Source organism: Macrobrachium nipponense, chromosome 17 (assembly GCF_015104395.2).
Source record: "Macrobrachium nipponense isolate FS-2020 chromosome 17, ASM1510439v2, whole genome shotgun sequence".
NCBI classification, from domain to species: Eukaryota; Metazoa; Arthropoda; class Malacostraca; order Decapoda; family Palaemonidae; genus Macrobrachium; species Macrobrachium nipponense.
In genome coordinates, this window is record NC_087210.1 from 54354788 (window position 1) to 54376520 (window position 21733).

General features: G+C 39.5%; 1 protein-coding gene across 1 annotated transcript in view; it reads right to left on the bottom strand.

Annotated features, from left to right (window-relative positions):
• LOC135195909 (G kinase-anchoring protein 1-like) overlaps positions 1–21733 on the bottom strand; it is a 230113-nt gene that overhangs the window by 65271 nt on the left and 143109 nt on the right. Inside the window, exon 5 of the mRNA XM_064222416.1 lies at positions 11014–11166. Within this exon, the coding sequence (XP_064078486.1) occupies positions 11014–11166 (153 nt within the window). The remainder of the gene's footprint in view (positions 1–11013; positions 11167–21733) is intronic.

The following is a 21733-nucleotide window of genomic DNA, read 5'->3' on the forward strand; positions in this document are numbered from 1 at the left end:
TTGCAGAGCTGGTTGCAGAACATAATACAGAACTGACAACAGGAACTTCACAAGGAGCAGCAGCAGATTTAAGCTGAGGTAGTGTCTGGAGAGGAGGAAGTCAAGGAGTCAGCTTCTAAAGACATCAAGGAGATGCTTTTGCACTGGGAAAAATTCCAAGAGTTCTTCAAAATGCATCACCTTGATAAAGAACTGGTTAACCGGGCTATTGATTATCTTGACGATAATTTAGTTAACCCGTACAGGAGACAGCTGAAAAAACGTCAGCAGCAAACCACTTTGGACAGGTTTTTCAGTTCAAAAAGGCAAAGAACTGAAAACACTCCAGAAAAACTGCAACCAGTTTCTTTGGAAGGAGATTCTTTTTCCGAACAATGATGCTCTCTCCATACCTCCTCTCCACATCCATACCCACAGATCCAGATCTTCATTAGTGTCAAGGTAAGGGCCATACTGTTCAGTTGTGAAAAACTTTGTACAGGCGGTCCCCGGGTTACGACGGTTCCGGCTTACGACGTTCCGAGGTTACGACGCTTTTTCTTAAATATTCAATGGAAAAATCCGTCCTGGGTTACGACGCTGAAGCTTCCGACGCTCCGAGTTAACGACGCTTTTAAAAAACGCATACTATGATAAAAATCCTTTATAGTTTAGCACAGTATATTAATAAAAATAAGTTTCTGGTTAGATTACAACAAAAATTTTGAGGTTATGATGATTTTTGACACTTTTTATGTCGTATTTTTCTGTTTTTTAGTGACGCCTCATATGCGGAACTAGTTTCCGAGCGAATGAATACATACAAGCTTGGGTGCGCAAAGTTTACATATAACAGTCCAAAAGCGCAAATAATGAAAAAATCATTGCTTGTTTCCAGTAATAATAACAAAACGAAGTTTCTGGTTAGATTACAACGCAAATTCCAAGTATCCAAAGAGAGACATTATCCAGTAATTTGATCAGAGAGAGAGAGAGAGAGAGAGAGAGAGAGAGAGAGTAGAGAGAGAGATGAGAAAGAGAGAGAGCGAGAGAGAGAAAGAGAGAGAGAGAGAGATGAGAGAGAGAGAGAGAGAGAGAGAGAGAGAGAGAGAGAGGTGTCTTCCGACGCTCCGAGTTAAGGACAGAGAAGTGTTCGTTTCGTTAAACGGCCTTTGACTCATGGCAGGAAATGTTTTGTTGATACTAATATAAAAGCCTATTTAAAGGTACGTTTACTTTAATTAGTCTATATGATACGTAAATAGTAATCGGCTGTTCTTGTAGCCCTCAAGATTTGGCAGTCACTCCAGGTTGTACATAAAACTTCAAGAATGTAGTGTCACCAGAGGATTACAATAGTTTTTACCTTCAAGAACCAGCATTCTTTTATGAAAATAACTCCAGGTTGTACATAAAACTACAGGAAACAACATGTAGTGTAACCAAAGGATTACAAGTAAGGTTTTTATAACTTTTTATTAGTTTAAGACATATTTCCAAGCGTCGTTCCGGCTTACGACGATTTTCGGCTTACGACGCGTCTCAAGAACGGAACCCCCGTTGTAACCCGGGGACTGCCTGTAATGTTTATCAATGACCTAGCGATACAGTAAACACATTGCGTGTACATAATGCTATCTCATAAGTTAAAAGCAATGAAAGAATACTAACGGTACATTTTATTGTGTGTTTAATCCACAGGTTACTGTACAGTGCACTTCATTGAATGAATGTCCTAGAGACGCTCAGTTCTTGCTGTTCATCAATGTCAAGGTATGGACAAATGCTGGAGTTTTGAAAAACTTTTCAATCAGTTCATAATGTAAATAACATTTCGACATTTCATAATATAAATAATATTTCTACATTTTATTTTTTTCTAATCCACAGATGACTGCACAGTACCACTTCATTAAGTGAAGTTCATGGAGAAGTTATGTGTATGTATACATTGTAGGCTAGTTATCCGAAATGAGGAGCAACTGTAATCATTCATCAATGTCAAGGTATGGGCCATACTGTACTACTACCACTAGTTGTGAAAAAACATTTTAATGTTCTTATAAATGACATAGAAATTCTTATAAGATGTAAGGAATTTTATGTAGATTACAGCACATTGCAGTAAATAATATTTCTACATTGCATTGTTTGTTTAATCCACAGATTGCTGTACAGCGCACTTCATTGAATGGAATTCCTGGAGAGGTTGTGAACATAGTAGGCTAAGTATCCAAAATGAGGAGTAACTGTAATTATTCACCAATGTTAAGGTATGGGCCATGCTGTAGCCTACTACAACCACTAGTTGTGAAAAACCATTTTAATGTGTTGATGACATAGAAATGCTTAGAAATGCTTGTAAGATGAAAGGAATTTTGTGTAGATTGCAGCTCATAACAGTACGTAAATTCTACATTTCATGTTTTGTTTAATCCATAGATTGGAGTTCCCGGAGAGCTTGTGTACATACTGCAGTAGGCTAGCTAGACAAAATGAGGAGCCTCTAGGAGCAACTATTAAATGTAAAATTAAAATAATAGTAGCAGCTCTGTATAAAATTGCAATTTAATCTTATAATATATGTATATAGTATTTTTATATGTGTATACAGTTTTACATAAATACCAATTAAAATGAAAGATGAATTAATTTCAGGTGTTGTGATTTATGCATCCCTTTTGATGTTCTTTATTACATATGAGTTGTCTATGTAGGCTACGACAGTAATCCTGTTAATGTTGTCCAGGGCCGGTGTTAGGAAAAGTGTGCCGAATTCAAGCTTCCTCTCTCCCTCCAAACTCCTACACGTTTACCCATTCTAAAATGCAAAGTACGGGGTACAGTACACAAAGACCTCTTAAGAATGCCCTTTGAAGGATTTAGAGCAAAACAATCTGTAGTGGAGGTTGTTCATTGCTGCCAGGTGTATCATGAGACAAATACATTACTATTGGCTATCTATGTTCAAACCTTTTGCTATTGTTATCTGTGAAATATTAATGGAAAAGTGTTTACACGGTATCTCGTGTTTTCCTTCTTCAAAATGTTTCCATCATTTCCAACTCCAAAATAAACCTTGAGTTTCGTCTACCCTCTCCTCTATATGAAAGTGATGAGCGAAAAAAAAATTTAATCAAGTACCCTTGCTTGATTTTTTTACAAGCGTAGACCTATTCTAAAACCATGCTTACACTTGAGGCGCGCGTTTCAGTAGCAAATGCAATACGTATTTAAGTGTTAGGTTTGGAGTGAAGGCAATGTTACGTATGTAGGTTACATGTGCGGTTCAGTAGCGAATCAATCTTTAAGCTTTGTTGAGCTTGCCAGTAAAGAAGAGGTTAGCCATAGCTTAAACCAGTTACATACGTGACATGTTAGGTTCGTCAGCAACGCAATCTAAGCTTTTTTAAGCTTGCCGGTAAAAAGGAGGTTAGCCATGGCTTAAATCAGAGAAGCCACTATGGCATATTATGTGCGTAGTAATTAAGAAATTAAGACGATTCTTTTATGTCGTACTGTAATACGTCAATGTTTACATGTAAGATTTGGTAGTAAAACCAGTTACATACGTAAGATGTTCGGTTCAGTAGCAACGCAATCTAAGCTTTTTAAGCTTGCCGATAAAGAAGAGGTTAGCCTTAGCTTAACTCAGAAGCCGCTACGGTATACATTAATTATAGAAATTAAGTAGATTCTTTTATGTCTACTGTAAAAATACGTCATTGTTTACGTGTGAGATTTGGTAGTGAAACCATTGTTACATACGTAACGTGTGCTGTTCGGTAGCAAACGCATCTTCTTAAGCTCTGTTAAGCTTGCTGGTCAAGAGGAGGTTAGCTTTAGCTTAAATCAGAGAAGCTGCTATGGTATAGAAGTAATTATAGAAATTAAGATTATTCTTTTATGTCTACTGTAAAAAGACGTCAATGTTTACGTATGAGATCTGGTAGTGACACCAGTTTACATATGTAACGCGTGCACGGTAACGAACGCAATCTGTATGCTTGGTTTGTAAGCCGCCTCGTAAAAAAAGGTTAGCTTGATATTAAACTTGAGATATGCTGGTACGTAATGGTATAGTAATTATAGAAATTAAGAAGATTCTTTTACTTATACGTACGTATATATGTACCATGCAGTATCATAATAATTGTCAAAGTCCAATAAGCTCAAAACCAGCCCTGATCTTGGACAATTTGCCATAAAAGACGCACCTTTTTTTATAAGGATATTTATGAAATAAAATTGTTAGTATCATAACATTTAATGAAAGATAATTTTCAAGCAATTTTGTATACAGTATTGCAGTAGACTCCATATAAGATTTACAATAAATTAATATAGAATGTAAAAGTTTCTAGGCTTGTAGCGACGATATGGTTTGTTTACTACCATAGTCCCGCTATGAACCACCAGGGCTGCACTATGGTTTGTTTACATCCTTTAATGCCGACTTACTGTAGGCAAATTTTCGTAAATTTTTGATAAATATAAATTGGGTTTAATTTTAATAGTTTATTAATTTACTGTAATAATTAGACTTGCTTTTCAATGTTTTTATTATGTTAGCAACCTGTTTTATGCCTACCCACTACACTACATTCTACTTACCATTTACCTAGGTAGCCTATGGCGCTTGGTCAACAATCGGTTGGACGCAGGCCAGTTTTCTTTTATACTGTATATTATACAATTTAAAATGATAAATATACGTTTAACATGATATTTATTTAACTTTTAACTTATTTAGTTGTAATTTACATATAATGTATTGTATAAAAAGGCAAGGTTAGGGTAATAACTGATGGTCAAGAACGGATTAACTCATTTTCAGTTATTTCTTATGGGAAAACTTGATTCAGTTCTCAAATAATCAAATTTCGACGCTCCTTCTGGAACTAATTAGCGTCGAGATCCGAGGCTCTACTGTACTTAGAAGAACTAACCCAATTTGAAAAGAAAATAAATATAATGAATATAAGTGAAACCTGGTATTCCCAAGACTGGGAATGACGATCAAATAAAATTAAAAAAGGGGTTCCAATTATAGATCAGATAAAAAAATTAAGAATCAAGGGGAACCGCAATATATGGGAAAGACAAAAAACAAGGAAAAATATATGAGAAATATAGTAACTCAGAATGTGAACTAATAGCGGTAGAATTTGAATCTGAAAAATTAATGAACATGTAATATATAGACCCCCTAATACTAAAGAGTTTGACATCATAATAGAAAAATTGGATGATATATGTAGAAATCACAAGGACTGGACTATTCTCCTACCTGGAGACTTTAATTTTCCTTTCGTAGACTGCAAAGAACGAATAGGAGATTGTGGTTATATTTATCCATATATATATATATACCTTATATATATATATATTATATATAATATATATTATTAATATATATAATAATAATATATTATATATAGATATATTAATATATAATATATATATATTATATTATAGGATTCATATATATATATATAAAGAGTAATAGTAGTGTAGAAGATAAGAGGCAATTTGAAAAGCTATTAGATATGCTACTAGAATACAAAATTCAACAAATAAATCACCTGCCAACAAGAAAGGAAAATACTTTAGACCTAGTATTTGGGAACAAGGTGAATTATGTTAAAGAAATAGTTTATAATGCGAGTATTTCAGACCATAATGTCATAGAATTAACAGTCCATTCCAAAGGAAGTGAAAACAGAGATAAGTAAGAAATGATAAAGTGGGAAGGATATGGAAAATACAACTTCTACAGTAAAAATATAAAATGGTCAGAAATAAATGAAGAATTAAACAAAGATTGGGATAACATTTTCGTAAGTGATGACATAAGGGTAAATATGGAGATACTATATAAAATATTAGAGAAAATAGTGGATAAATATATACCGAAGAAGAAAAGTAAACATCAGTCATGCATACCAAGAGACAGAAGGATCTTGTTCCAGAAAATCAAAGTGGAAAAAAGGTCTTGCAAAAGAAAAAAATGCATGGAAAGTTATAGAATTAAAAAGTAAGATAGAAAATGCAGAACAAAAGATTATACGTACAATCAAAAGAAAATGAAAGAATAGAATAGGCCCTCTAAGAATTGAAGGGAGATTAACGAATGAAAAAAAGGAAATATGCAACATATTGGCAGAACGATATAATTCACCCCTAGAATTGATAATGAAGATGATGATACAGAAGTAAGGGACAAAAATAGTAAATATTTAGCTGACATAGATATTAATGAAGCTGATATTGTGCAGGCTATTAATGAAATTAAAAATGGAGTACTGCAGGGCCTGATGGTGTCCCTGCTATTTTGTTAAAGAAAGTAGTTCATTCTATCGCAAAGCCACTTGCAATATTATTAAGACAAAGTGTAGATACAGGCAAGATTTATGATGAGCACAAATTAGCATATATTACCCCTACTTTCAAAAGTGGATCAAGACTAGAGGCAAGTAATTATAGGTCTGTGAGTCTAACATCACATATTATGAAAGTGTATGAAAGGGTAATGAAGAAAAATATTATGAAACATTTAATAAAAAATATTTTGTTTAATATAGGACAACATGGTTTCTTACCCGGAAAAAGTACACAAACCCAACTGTTAGTCCACCGTGAGAACATATACAAAAATATGAAAAGCGGAAATGAAACAGACGTGGTTTATCTAGACTTTGCAAAAGCTTTTGACAAGGTAGACCATAACATATTAGCGAAGAAATTTAGAAAACACAATATCGTGGATAAAGTAGGAAGATGGTTAAAAGAATTTTTACACAACAGAAAACAGATAGTTATTGCAAACGATGAGAAATCGGATGAAGCTAAGGTAATACTATACGGTGTTAGCTGCATTACTGTTTATTATTATGATTGCAGACATAGACAGTAATGTTAAGGACTCGGTAGTGAGTAGTTTCGCCGATGACACAAGAATAAGTAGAGAAATTACTTGTGATGAAGATAGGAACGCGCTACAAAGAGACCTTAAAAAAGTATATAATTGGGCAGAGGTAAATAGGATGGTATTCAACTCTGATAAATTTGAATCAATAAATTATGGAGACAGAGAAGGAAAGCTATATGCATATAGGGGACCTAATAATGAGACAATCACAATAAGGAAGCAGTTGTTACGGCACTTCAAAACAAGAAAAGCTGAACACATGATTATGCTTTATAAAACATATGTTCGTAGTCCACTTGAATATTGCAATATGATATGGTAACCACACTATCAAAAGGATATTGCACAAATAGAGTGTACAAAGGTCCTTTACAGCTAGAATAGAAGAAGTTAAGGACCTTGACTACTGGGAAAGACTATAATCCTTAAAATTATATAGTCTAGAAATAGAAGAAGGAAACGCTACATGATAATTCAGGCATGGAAACAGATAGAAGGAATAGCCGAAAACATCATGGAGCTAAAAAAATCAGAAAGAGCAAGCAGAGGTAGATTAATAGTGCCCAAAACTATACCAGGAAAAATAAGGAAAACACACAGGACATTAATCCACTACGCACCAGCATCGATAATGCAGCGTCTATTCAATGAGTTGCCAGCTCATCTGAGGAATATATCAGGAGTGAGCGTAGATGTGTTTAAGAATAAGCTCGACAAATATCTAAGCTGCATCCCAGACCATCCAAGATTGGAAGATGCAAAATATACCGGAAGATGTACTAGCAACTCTCTGGTAGACATTAGAGGTGCCTCACACTGAGGGACCTGGGGCAACCCAAATAAGATGTAAGGTGTAAGGTCTGTAAGGTCTCTCTCTCTCTCTCTCTCTGAACACTGACTAGAACAAGCTTTTTTTTTATTGTATTACATTTGTTTTCATGTTTTATCATTATGTTATCTTTATTGTGAAATAACATTTTATTTTTATGTGAATAAGTACTGCTTTTACATACATATTATAGTAACGATCTTACCATGTCTTCTCTCCTCAGCAATACCACGACACACAATTACTTAAAAGTCATTCATTCATTATTCCTCAAAAATATAACCGCTCCCTCCCTCTACCTCAAGTTAGTGTGTATCACCGCAATGATGAATGATTTTATTAATCATTTATGCTAAATTTTATTGAGAAAAGCTTTGTTCTTTCATTTATTATTTTGTTAATATTGTTCAACTAGACTAGACCGTCTCACTTGGTGCACCGAACACTGGCTCAATTAAGACTTTTCATCTGTATTGCATTTGATTGTTTTCATATTTTATCATTATGTTGAATTTATTGTGAAAAAACATTTTATTTTTTATGTGAATTGGTACTGCTTTTACGTACATATTATAGCAAAGATTTTACTGTCTCTTCTCTCCTCAACAATACCACAAAGCACGATAACTTAAAATCATTCATTCATTATTCCTCAAAAATATAAATGCTCCCGCCTTCTACCTGAAGTTAGCTGTGTATCAACGTAATAAACGATTTTGTTAATCATTTATGCTAAATTTTATTATGAGAAGCTTTGTTCTTTTATTTACTATTTTGTTAATATTGCTCAACTAGACTGTCTCACTCAGCGCACCGCACGCTGGTTCAACTAAGACTTTTTTTTTCTGTGTTGCATTTGATTTTTTCATATTTTATCATTATGTTAAATTTATTGGGAAATTCCCTTTATATGTGAACTGTTATTGCTTTTACATACATATAGTAATATTTTAACTCTCTCTTCTCCTTCTCTCCTCAATATATCGGCGTTCACTTGTTCAGTCTCAAGTCAGCTGGGCGTGACATCAACGCAGTTACATAAAATTTTATACATCTTTTAAGCTAAATGTTATATTGAAAGCTAAATTTTATATTAAATGCTTTATACTTTTATTTTTGTCAAATATTTTTACCACTAGACTATATATTGTAAATGAAAAAAAAAATAATGATACAAAATAACTTGTAAGACCCATTGGGCCATCGAATACAAGTATAAACTAGATAATCAGTCAGTTTGAAGTACGAGCATTTGTTCGACAAATGATACAAAATTTTCCCAAAAATTTTGTTTGAAAAACAGAAAGTTCGACATAAGAAACATTCGACAAACGAGGTACCACTGTACTACCATGACCACCTGAAGAACCTACTCCTAATTCCTAACCCTAAATCTATAGTGTTCTATAGCATTTCCTCCCTAACTATCAGGAGACCCTTAACCTAATTAAAGAACCCTAATCTTAATCAATACAATCCCCCTGTCTTAATACTATTAAAATAACCCTTTCCAATACTTAAGTTTTCCCTTCTTTTATGGTCCTTAAGACTTCAGAATAGAAGTTACCTTGCTTAGCATCAATCAATTCTATTTTGTCGATATCCTTCCTCCTATGTAAAAGATCAACACTTAGTATTTTGTTTCCTTCCCACTGCTGTCGAACTTTATTCACAGCAAGTGTGCCAAGATCGGCACCTTTAAAGGTTTAGTCTCATATGTGGAGGAACGGGGAGAAGTTTGGCCCTAATCAAGTGTTTTTGTTTCTTTTGTTTCTGCAATCTGGCGTCTTTGCAGTCTCTAATTTACTTATCCCTTCCTCTATTTTCAACAGCTCTTCTACAGTAATCAACCAGCCCAAGAACAGCCTTAGGCTCAGAGGTCCGGATAAACTAATCCTTTGTATTCACGGACTTACACATTCGCGGATTTCTCTCAGGAACGTTTCCCCGCATTATTCGCTGTATTTTTCTATGAGAAATATCCACAAATTCCTGTTTTTTTTATCAATTTCATCATAAAATGCTGTTTTCAGTGTTTTTATAGGGGTTCCAACTATTCACGGGAAGGGGGGGGGGGTGTCTGGTATGCATCCCCCCCCCCAATACAGGGGGACCACTGTATATAATAATAATAATAATCTACAGTAATTGTCCTCTTATAATCCAAACTTTCAAGTCCCCTACACCCTGGACTGAAGGGGAGCAACAATCTCCTTACACAAACTGAAACCAAAAAAAAAAAAAAAAAAAAAAAACACACATGAATAATATAATTAAACCCAACACATACAAGTAAACAGACATTAAAAATATAAAGAAAATATCAACTGTATTCAGCCTAAACTTAGCCTACCACAGCAGCAGTACTGGAAGGTCTTATAGTGGTAGAACAAGCCCTCAACACTCAAATCTGCCAGGAGGCCAGGGATGCCCTAAGCTATTGATGCTCCACAATGTCTGAAAAACAAGTCGGGTTAAGGAAGGCAGTTTGAAAAACAAGTCAGGTTAAGAAGGGCAATCTCCCTTCACCCCAAAAAAGATCTTTCTCCCTCCAAGAAAACAAAGACCACAGGAGAGAAGTCAAACCAGTCAACCATTCTCCTACATTGGCTCTCTGCTGATGAAGCAGGAGACGACATGAAAAGAAAAAACCACTCCCTTAGGAGTAGCAGCAGCAAGTGGAAGTTAGCCGGGAACGAGAAGAACCTCGGTGTCATCAGAAGAGTACAGTATTGCATCTCAATGACATCAGAGAAGCCTACTTCTCTCTCTTCTCCAGCAAACTTCACCCACCACTTGGAAGGCCCAACATGACACTCACTACACAAACTATTGATTGCAATCATGCTTCCTGCATGATGCACAAAAAGTATGAGGATTTATCTCTAATAAGAGAAGGAACAGATTACAAGGTTTGTTTACCATGAGAATGGCTAAAAAACAAAAGGCCCTCTCCCCAGGTTGTTGCAAGTTAGGGGTTTGCATTAAAGATATATAGCAAACAAATGAACAGATATCACACACACACACACACACACACAAAACAAGGTTGAACAGCAGTTGGGCAGAGTACAGCAGACATGTGGGTAGGACTTCCCCTGCCACCGGTAGCTAACAACCTTGTTTTTGAGTTAACGGCCATTCCAGCTCGCATTCACTGTAATCCTATGTTAAAACTGAAGATCTGTATTTGTGTGAGAACAAAAATAATTACATTATTACAATAATCACAAAAAATACATAATTTGTATACAAACAAATACCATTCAAATACCTGCTCTGCTGTAGCTTTGTAGTTTTCATGTCTCTCCTCCCTTTCTAATGTTTTTTTAGCTACTGCTTCTACATTATCAAAAAACTTTTGATTTTCCAGCACTGTTTCTTCGCTATTTTTTTCAGGAGAACTACTTTCCTTTCGTTTGGTTTTCTGTTTCATAAAGAAAATACATGTTATTGCAATGAACAGTAATAAAAATGATAAAATAAATTTTTTTATACATTTATCAATTACACAGCTATAGTTTTAATTCACAAGGCAACTAAAAATTTTGAAATTCGTGGGAGCACTACTTTTCTTTTAGGCAGGAGACTAGCCCCACCCACTTTCAAGGAAAAAGATGAACTCAGCAAAGAGCTTCAATTTGTTTGTGCCCTTATGACCATATGAGGGGAGGGAGGTAGGGCTCCGATTATGTAAATACTTGGTAAGTATATACATACTATAAAACTAATCTTATCATAGTGTCATTTTTATGTAACTTACCAAGTAATTACATAGCTGAATCCCACATTGACAGGTGGGATATATAGACATGTCTACCTCAAATCCTCAGTAAAGGTAATGAATTTGTGAATAAAAAAAGTTGCTAGCATTCATACAATGCTTGTTGTTTCCTGACAGAAGGCTGCAGGAATGAACAATGTTGATCGAAAAATGACTGAGCTCTCTGCCACATCAATGTGCTCTTTACCCCAAAGTGGGCAGGGTCCAGTCACTTGCACTAGGCAGTTGAATAGTTATTGCAAATTTTGAATTTTAAGGCTGCCAAGCTTGGGAAACAATAGCTTGTAATTACTTAGTAAGTTAGTTACCATATATTTCCACATATAAGAACACCTTTAAATCCTAAAATATCCCCCTAAAAATAAGGGGTCGTCTTATACTGCAATACTAAAGATCAAACCTTGAATTCTAAGATGCGTATCTGCACGCTAGCTTGGCCTCGGTGCTATAGCCTAATCACCATCGTACATAAAATAATAATAAAGGTAATAAAACCACTTTACTATACAGTGGGGCCCCCTTATTCGCGTTCTCCGGATTCGCAGACTCACACATTCGCGGATTTCTCTCGAGAACATTTCCCCGCATCATTCGCGGAAAATTCGCGCATTTGTGGTATTTTTCTGAGAAATATCCACAAATTCCTGGGTTTTTTTTTTATCAATTTCATCATAAAATGCACTTTTTGTGATAAAACTATTAAAAAAACCAAGTATGAAAATTTTTAGTGGTTTTTCTTGAGTTTTAACTAACAAAATAGGCAGTTTTTAGCTTTTTTATAGGGGTTCCAAACATTCGCGGGTTCTAACTATTCACGGGGGTCTGGTACGCATCCCCGCGAATACGGGGGGGACCACTGCACAGGGGTACCTCGAAATATGAAATTAATCCGTTCCAAGGCGGCTTACGTATCATGAGCTTTTCATATTTTGAACCGCATTTTACAAGTAAAATGGCTAAACTGTTCCAAGCCCTACAAAACACTCCAGTAAATTTTATAATAAAGCTAAATTGACCAATAAACAATGAAATACTACAAAAATTTGGACCATTCAATACCTAACTTAATACGTACTAGTACTAATATGTACGTATACCTGTAAATAAAGTGTATTAGTGTACATGATATACAAGAAATACTGTATGTACATACATAGTAAAATGTAGAAGCTTACCTTTCGAGTGAGGCTATCTCCGAAAGTGGCGAAAGAGGAGGACAAACGGCAGAAAACTTCTTATAGTATGTACAGTACACTTAACTTTATGAAACACATTAAAAAATGTCAGGAAACATAAACTTAACTTTACGAAACACATTAACAAAACTGTAACACTTAACTTTACATAAAACTTAAAATTAATTTTTTCTTTTTTTTTATTTTTACATTTTTTTTCTTCACCACTTTCAACTTTGTTTTTTTGTAGTATCAATTGGATCTTACTTTTTGCTTACTCCTACTAAAGGCCTCTTTAAAAAATAACTATCCAAGGAAGATTGCTTCTGCCTGCTTTTCAAAATGCTCCTGAAACGACTCGGGCAAACGTCATCGAACTGTGCAAGCATACGACCTGTGTAAGCGTTTTTGGGGTGTCTCTTTTCTACAAATGATTGCACCTTACGAAAAGCAGCTAGAGCATCCTTAATTTCTGCCGTTGTTATAGGGTCGTCCTCCTCCTCCTCGCTGCTGCTAAAGAACTCTTCTTGAACGACATTATGTTGCATGGCCTCCAACTCCTTCAGGTCATCTGTCGTAAGTTCCTCTTGGTGCTCCTCGAGAAGGTCATTGATGTCGTCCTCGTTGACAACCAGCCCCATGGACTTGCAGAGTGCAACGCTCTCGTCAAGATCTGGTTGCGAAACAGTTTCAGGATCGTCAACTGTTCCTGAATCTGCCGCACCAGCTTCACCCACGTCGAATCCCTCAAAGTCTCGGGCAGATAGGGCAACAGGCCAGAGTTTCCTCCACGAAGAATTCAAGGTTCGCCTCGAAACCTCCTGCCAAGCTTGATCGATGAGTCAGATGCATATCACATCAAAATGCTCCATCCAAAATTCCCGCAAGGTGAGGTTTGTGGTATCAGTGATGTCAAAACATCTCTTGAAAAGATGTTTTGTATACAGCTTCTTGAAGTTCGATATCACTTGCTGGTCCATGGATTGGAGGAGAGGGGTGGTATTAGGCGGAAGATAAAGAACATTGATAAACGAATACAGGTAGTGTTCGAGTTACGATAATCCGTTTTACGATAATCCGTTTTATGATAATCCGATGTTACGATGGAGTTAGCAATTAATACTGGAGGGAGGAAAAAAAAAAAAAAAAAAAAAAAAAATTGAAAATACGTATTTTTTAATTTCGCGCACAGCGAGCGCTGACAGCAGCGTACTATGCTGTACAATGTGTTGGCCCGAGAGCGAGAGGCTGGCGTAGGTACAGCGGCATCCAACGAGTTTGACCTCACTTGCTCTCGCTCTGAACCAAGTAAGATTAGGTCAGTGTTTGTTTGTGTTTTTGTGAGTTTTTTCAAGTACCGTAAATTAAAACAAAAAAACCTATGTCTGGCAAACAACCAAATAGGTCTCCTGCTGGTAGTGCAAAAAAGAAGAGACAATCCATCACTTTGGAGCAGAAACTGAAGATAATAAACCAGCGTGAAGCGGGAAAGGCAGTCATGGTTATCGCACGTGACGAACGTTTATCGCAATCGACGGTATCCACCATCCTCAAGGACAAGAAACGTGTAATGGATGCTGTAAAGGCATCTGCTTCAGTTCATTCAACGGTCATATCAAAGAAGAGGATAGGTAGGGCCTTTGGAAGAAATGGAGCAGTTACTGGTCACGTGGATGGAGGACCAAATACTAAAGCGTATGCCACTCACCCTCTTACCCATTCAGACAAAGGCACGCATGCTTTTTGAAGAACTGAAGAAGAATTATGATGATAACCGCAACAAAATTTTTGCAGCAAGTGATGGATGGTTTTGTCGTTTCAAGAACTGCCATAATTTTCAGTGTGAAAATTAGCGGTGAAGCAGCAAGCGCTGATGCCAACGGAGCCGCTAAGTTTAAGGATGTTTTACACGAGATCGTCGTTAATGAAGGGTCTTTAATCTTGACAAAACCATACTTTATTGGAAACGTATGCCACAATGGTCTTACATCCACAAAGAAGCAACGGCGATGCCCGGGTTTAAGGCATACAAGGATTGATTGACTCTTCAGCTTGGGGGAAATGTGGCTGGGTATAAACTTGAGCCCTTTATGATTTATCACTCAGAAAATCTGGGGGCTTTAAAAAGCATTGACAAACATATACTTCCTGTGCATTACCGTCATAATAAAAAAGCTTGAATGACTGCAATGCTGTTCGAGGACTGGTTCGTTCGTTGCTTCATTCCGGAAGGAAAGATCATTGCTCCTGGCCACCCTCAGCACATCGGAGATATTAACGAGAATGTAAAAGTTGTTTCTGCCACCAAACACAACTTCTCTCATACAACCCATGGATCAGGGTGCTGTGGCTACGTTCAAGGCGTATTATCTTTGGAACACGTTTGCGTAGGCTGTTCAGGCTACAGATAACGAGGAGAAAGATCTCAGAACTTTCTGGAAAGAATTTAGTGTTCTTAACTTCATTATGAACATTGGAAGGGCGTGGAAGGAGGTACAGAGTGTATGAATGGGGTCTGGAAAAATCTGCTGAAAGTGTATGTGAACTCGTTTAAAGGTTTCGATCAGAATGAAGAAGAAGTGGAAATCAATAAAAAGATCTTGATACTACCAAGAACTTATAGATGTGCAAGATGTAGAGCTAATGGCAGAGGATTTAATTGCACTTGCAGAAGAGAAAAAAAAAAGCAGAAGAGGAAGAAGAAATAAAAGAAGAGCTGGAGCGAACGTTTACGACTAAAAAACTGGCGGAGGCGTTTGCTCTATTTGATCAAGGACTGAAATTTTTAAGTGAAATGGATGGGGACGAGGAACGGTTTGCCAAAGTTCAGAGGGTTTATCAAGACAATGTTGCATGTTACCGATTAATATATGAAGAACGATAAAAAAACACTGTGCAACCTACAATGGATTATTTCTTCAAGAGAACGACTCCAGTGCCTTCAGCTTCCCCAAGCCCTACCCCCTCACTTGAGACTCGATCCTGTACGTCTCGGAACAGTTGTTTCCTCGAGACGCCTGAACTAACAGAAGAAGAAATTCTATCTGAAGAAGAGCGAATTGATGATCCTGCTGCTTTATCATCATCCTCCTCTTCCAATCTTTACTTATACGTAGCCATGAACAGCCTGACACCGATCACGTATGCCGACAACGGGCTAGCCTAACTTCTCTTGGACGTTTCTTTTTCTTTCCCTCGATTTCCTTCCTTTCTATTTTAATACGATGTGTTATATGTATTTTATTTATGTTGCATGTTTGAGACGGTTCGAGTTAGCCTAGGCTATCTCTTTCGCCTGGCCTATTCGTCCACGTGGTCCTACCACGTTCGCGGTGGGCCAGACGATCGCCACGAGCCACCAGCTCAGTTACCCTACCTGCCTTCCTCCCCTAGCGGGGGGGGGGGGGTCCACGCTCGCTCACGGTTGCCACGGCAACCAACCGGGCTCCCCTCCCCTCTTCCTCCCTACCCAGGGAGGATACGGGAGTTACGTGTGTGTGTGTGTGTGTGTGTTGAGTTTGGCTCTTAGTTACGTTCTCTTCCTGGGATCCAGGAGGGTACCTTGTGCGTCCGGGCTAGGTTGGCCACCCCTCCCGCTCATGCTGGGTCCTCTCCGTGTCCCTTCTCAGCTCTCTCCTTCCCTCGGTCACCCCCCAGCCTACCCACTGCGCTAGTGGCGGGCTCAACTGGCTCCGCCAGCTCATCGGGAGGTGGTGGAGAGTAGCTCTCACATGCACCTGTATTTATTAACTGTATATATTTTACAACTATATTTGTTATCATTATTTTATATATTATATTCCTCTAGTCTGGCGGAGTGCCCACTCACCATCCGGGTCCTCCTCCTGCTTGCGGAATTTTGTTATTTATCTGGTTTAATCCTCTCATGTCTCTCCGCTGTCCTTGTACCCCTCACCCTCGGTGTATAGACCAGTAGCTGGTTCGGTGGAATCTTTACTCCGGTACCCAGGTAACCATCGGACTAGTTTACCAGGTCTTACGGACTATCTCTACAGGAGAACAGGAGAGGACTATGCTCAAAAATTTTTTTCACTCCGGCATGTAGCAGAGTATTATATTTCTTAGCGGGCTAGTCCTGTTAGTAACTGCTGATACTCATGTATCTGTCCACTTACAGGCTACCAACTGCCAGGAACCCGGGTGCAATGCCATCCTTCAAGATCCATGTGGTCACGAGGTCTGCCGGACCCACGCTCCCTGTGCCATCCGCCATGGTAAACTAGTGGTATGGCACCACGATGCCTGCTCCATCTGTTACGATCTGGTGGATCAGTTTTCCGCCGGAGTAAGTATATACTGGAGTGGTATACTTATCCTGTTCATGGTATACTTGAGATCGCCGAAGAAGTGGCTACCTTGGATCTGAATGTAGAGCCAATGGCGGTAGGTGAAGGTAGTTTGTTAGTTGAGGTAGGTTTGCTTGGAGCTCAAGGGCTTCCCTTGGGCTTATCTGGATCTTCTTCCCCTAATCCTTCTTCTTCTTCTTTCCAAGGCTTTTGCGAATCTGATATTCCGGGTAGGACGTCATCAGCTTCAGCTGTCCCTAAAGTGAAAGGGAAGCAAGAGCAAAAGATCCTTGAGAGGACGTCTTCTAAGAAGACCTCGTCCTCTGCATCTCATAAGACTCCGGCTCACCACCCCGGAGCAGAGAAATCGAAGTCCTCTTCGACTTCACAGTCAAAAGGGTCAGAGGCAAGTCCTCTAAGGACAAGGACCATGCTTCCACAGAGCCGGAGCCTTCTACGTCCACCGGAGCACGCCCTAAGACTCCTATGTCGGTCAGGGACCCTAGTCCCTTCGACACGGAGGCCTTCACTGCAAACATAATGCAGCAGATGGGGAACCTGGTCGGTAACTTGGTTAACGACAGGTTCGAACAGATGTTTTCGCGCATCTCCACCTCGTTTGAGGAGTCTGGCCAGTCGATCCAGAGTATTTCGGAGAGGCTGGCAAACCAGGAAAATCTGATGGCGGGTCTCAGGGAGAATCCCCCAGCAGTTCTTCCTCAGTCAGGCATGGCGTTACAACCAATGCCAGACTACGAGTCTCTTCCTCCCTTCATGGTGAGCAATCCTTGGAGGGTCGCAGCCTATGCCCCCTTCAAGGACGGCTATGCTCATTTGACGGAGGCTGCAATGAGGAGGGAGGATAGGATCCCGAAAGAGACGGTGATCTATAGTCGGGATCAAGCACAGCGAGAATGGATTAGAAGTCTAGAAGATTGGGATTGTGTCAATACCAAGCTTCAGGCTTTAAAAAGTCCATTTACTATCTTTGTGGCAGAGGAGGAAACACCAATCCCCTTTACCACAAAGTTAGCAGAGCTAACCATGCAGGCCGCCATGAAAGACGAGCCTATGCCCCAACTGAGGGGGAGAGAGCCAACATCTCTTTTCCTTCCAGGATCTGAAGACCTCTGGGCTGATCTGCCAGCTACCTTCACGGTTGGGAAATTGCACAAACCAGATTGTGCAATTGTACAATTTGGGGAGAGGCTCCCTCGGTTGTCGGATAACCTGATCCAGGCAGAATTTGATGCTAGGACTAGGTTAGGGAGGACTTTGAACGCCCTAGTTATGACAGAGGTTGCCGCAATCACATACAGGACGGAACCTCTGTTCAAACTCTTAGCCAAAGCACACACACACTGTTCAGTGTGATCTGTACGAGTTTGTGATAGCTGGACGCAACTGCAGGAAACATGTACTGCAGGAAGCCACGATCCGGCATGAGCCAAACAAGCTACTTGCGTCTTCTATCTGGGGCGCTGACCTCTTTCCCGAAGCAGTGGTGAACGAGGTTCAGCATGAAGCAACTAGGCTCAATCAGAGCCTTAAGGTCCGGTGGGGACTTTCTTTTAAGAGGAAACCAGAAGTCACCCCCTCAACTTTGAAGAAGCTGAAGAAGCCTAGAAAGTTCCCACCTTTCCAGGCTGCTCAGCAACAGCAGGTAATGCAAGCTGTACCAATGTCCCAGGTGGTTCAGCCGTCTACAGCAAAGAATCAATCCCAACCAATTCTCCTACTGACTTCGCAAAATCAGCCCTCGACCTCTTACGCAGTATCTCCGGCCTTCAATCCAGTCTTTGAAGGCCAGGCGTTCCAAGCCTTTAATAGGTTTGGAAGAGGAAGCTGGGCTAGAGGTGCATTTCGCCAAAGAGGTGGCGGAAGGACATCTAGCAGGGGCAAGCACTTCCGTGGAGGACGTGGATCAGTGAGGACCCTCAGGTGGGAGGGAGGCTGTTCCTCTATCGTCGCAGATGGGGATTCAGCAGTTGGGCACAGAGCATTGTGTCCAAAGGACTGGGATGGAGTTGGATCAAAGGTCCACCTCCATCCAAAACATTCCTTCAAGAACCAACAAAGGAATTGACAGAGTATGCACAGGAACTCCTTTAGAAAGGGGTATTATCAAGAGTCAAACATTTAAAGTTTCAAGGACGCTTGTTCAGCGTGCCAAAGAAAGGATTAACCAAACGAAGAATAATCTTACTTATCCCGTCTAAACTTATTCGTTGCGACAAGTTCAAAATGCTGACTATCTCGCAGGTGCGGACCTTACTTCCCCGTGGGGCCGTCACCACCTCTATCGATCTTACAGACGCATACTATCATATCCCAGTTGCAAGGCACTTCCGCCCATATCTAGGCTTCAGGCTAGGAAACCACGCATTCTCCTTCAAAGTGATGCCCTTCGGGTTGAACGTAGCCCCCAGGGTATTAACGAAGATAGCGGAATCAGTAGTCCAACAACTAAGATCCCAAGGGATAATGGTAGTAGCGTATCTGGATGATTGGCTCATTTGGGCAACAACCGTCGAAGAATGCCTCAGAGCCACGAGAAAGGTGATGCAGTTTCTGGAACATCTGGGGTTCCAAATAAACAAAACGAAATCCAGGCTAACGCCGGAATCTCGCTTTCAGTGGCTCGGCATTCAGTGGGATCTGAACTCCCACACTGTCAATTTCGTTGGCAAAAAGGAAAGAAATAGCCAAAGCAACAAGGCAATTCCTCAAATGCAAACAGACGTCAAGGAGAAACCAGAAAAGAATCCTAGGCTCTCTCCAGTTTGCGTCAAATACAGACGTTCTGATGGAAGCAAAATTGAAAGATATAAATTGAGTTTGGCACTCAAGAGCAAACAACAAATCTCGAGACAAGTTGTCAGTCATCCCGCCGATTCTCCGCAAACGTCTCCGCCCCTGGGCGGAGGTCAAGAATCTGTCCAAATCAGTCCCTCTCCAATTCCCTCCTCCTGCGTTGGTTATCCACACGGACGCTTCTCTAAGCGGGTGGGGAGGATACTCCCAATTCAAAAAAGTATAAGGGACTTGGTCACCTAAGTTCAGCCGGCTTCACATAACTGGAAGCTATGGCAGTATTCCTCACATTGAAGAGGCTTCTACCAGCCAAGGGATCCCACATCAAACTAGTATTGGACAGTGCAGTGGTAGTACACTGCATCAACAGAGGAGGATCCAAATCAAGTCATGTGAACCATGTCATGATAGCCATTTTCTCTCTAGCAGCCAAGTACAAATGGCATCTATCATCCACTCATCTGGCAGGAGTAAAGAACGTGATAGCAGACGCCCTGTCTCGATCAGTTCCTCTAGAATCGGAGTGGTCCCTGGACAGGCGTTCATTTCAGTGGATATCCCAAAAGGTTCCAGACCTCCAGGTGGATCTTTTCGCGTCACAATCGAACCACAAGCTCCCTTGCTATGTGGCCCCAACCTGGACCCTTTGGCTTATGCCACAGACGCCATGTCTATAGATTGGAATCAGTGGAAGAAGATATACATCTTTCCTCCAGTGAATCTTCTATTGAAAGTCCTGAACAAGCTCAGGTCTTTCAAGGGACAAGTTGCTCTAGTAGCCCCAGACTGGCCCAAGAGCAATTGGTATCCTCTCCTTCTGGAATTGGGTCTCCGGCTTCAACGGATTCCCAATCCCAAGCTGTCTCAATCAGTACAAATGAGGACTGTGTTCGCTTCCTCAGGAATTCTCAAAACCCTAACTTTATGGACTTCATGAAGTTCGTGGCTAAAAGAGATGCAAATATTGATCCTCAGAATATCCTTTTCTTAGAATCGGATAAAAGAGAATCAACATTGAGTCAGTATGACGCAGCAGTTAAAAAACTGGCAAATTTCCTGAAGGAAACGGATTCTCGAACCATGACTATTAATTTGGCTATATCCTTTTTCAGATCCTTATTTGAAAAAGGTCTAGCAGCTAGTACTATTACGATCAAAGAAAATCTTCCAGTTTGGCTTTAAGATAGACTTAACAGACTCTTACTTTTTGTCTATCCCTAAAGCTTGTGCTAGGCTCAGACCATCAGAAAGGCCTAGTTCAATGTCATTGTTCTTGAATGACGTTCTCAAACTGGCTTCAGATTCTGACAACGATTCATGTAACTATATTACGCTCTTAAGGAAAACATTATTCTTACTGAGTCTGGCCTCAGAAGCCAGGATATCTGAACTGCCGGCTCTCTCCAGAGACTCTGGCCATGTTGAATTTCTCCCCTCGGGAGAAGTTCTACTATTCCCAGATCGTAGTTTTTTGGCTAAAAACGAGGACCCCTTAATGAGGTGGGCTCCTTGGAAGATCCTCCCTCTTCCTCAAGACCCTTCTTTATGTCCAGTGACGACCTTACAAGCCTATTTGTCCAGGACATCTTCTAGGTCATCAGGTCCCCTATTTATAAGGGAAAAAGGTGGCACCATTTCCTTAAAAGGAATCAGACAACAGATCCTCTATTTTATCAAACAAGCCAATCCTGATTCATTCCCTAAGGTCCATGACATCAGGGCAGTAGCCACCTCAATTAATTATTTCCAACATATGAATTTTGATGATTTATAGAAGTACACAGGCTGGAAGTCGCCGACAGTTTTCAAATGTCACTACCTGAAATCCTTGGAATCTCTTAAATTTCCGGCAGTGGCAGCGGGAAACACAGTTTCTCCTGACAATGTATAAGTAGCTTTAGTCATAGATCCAGA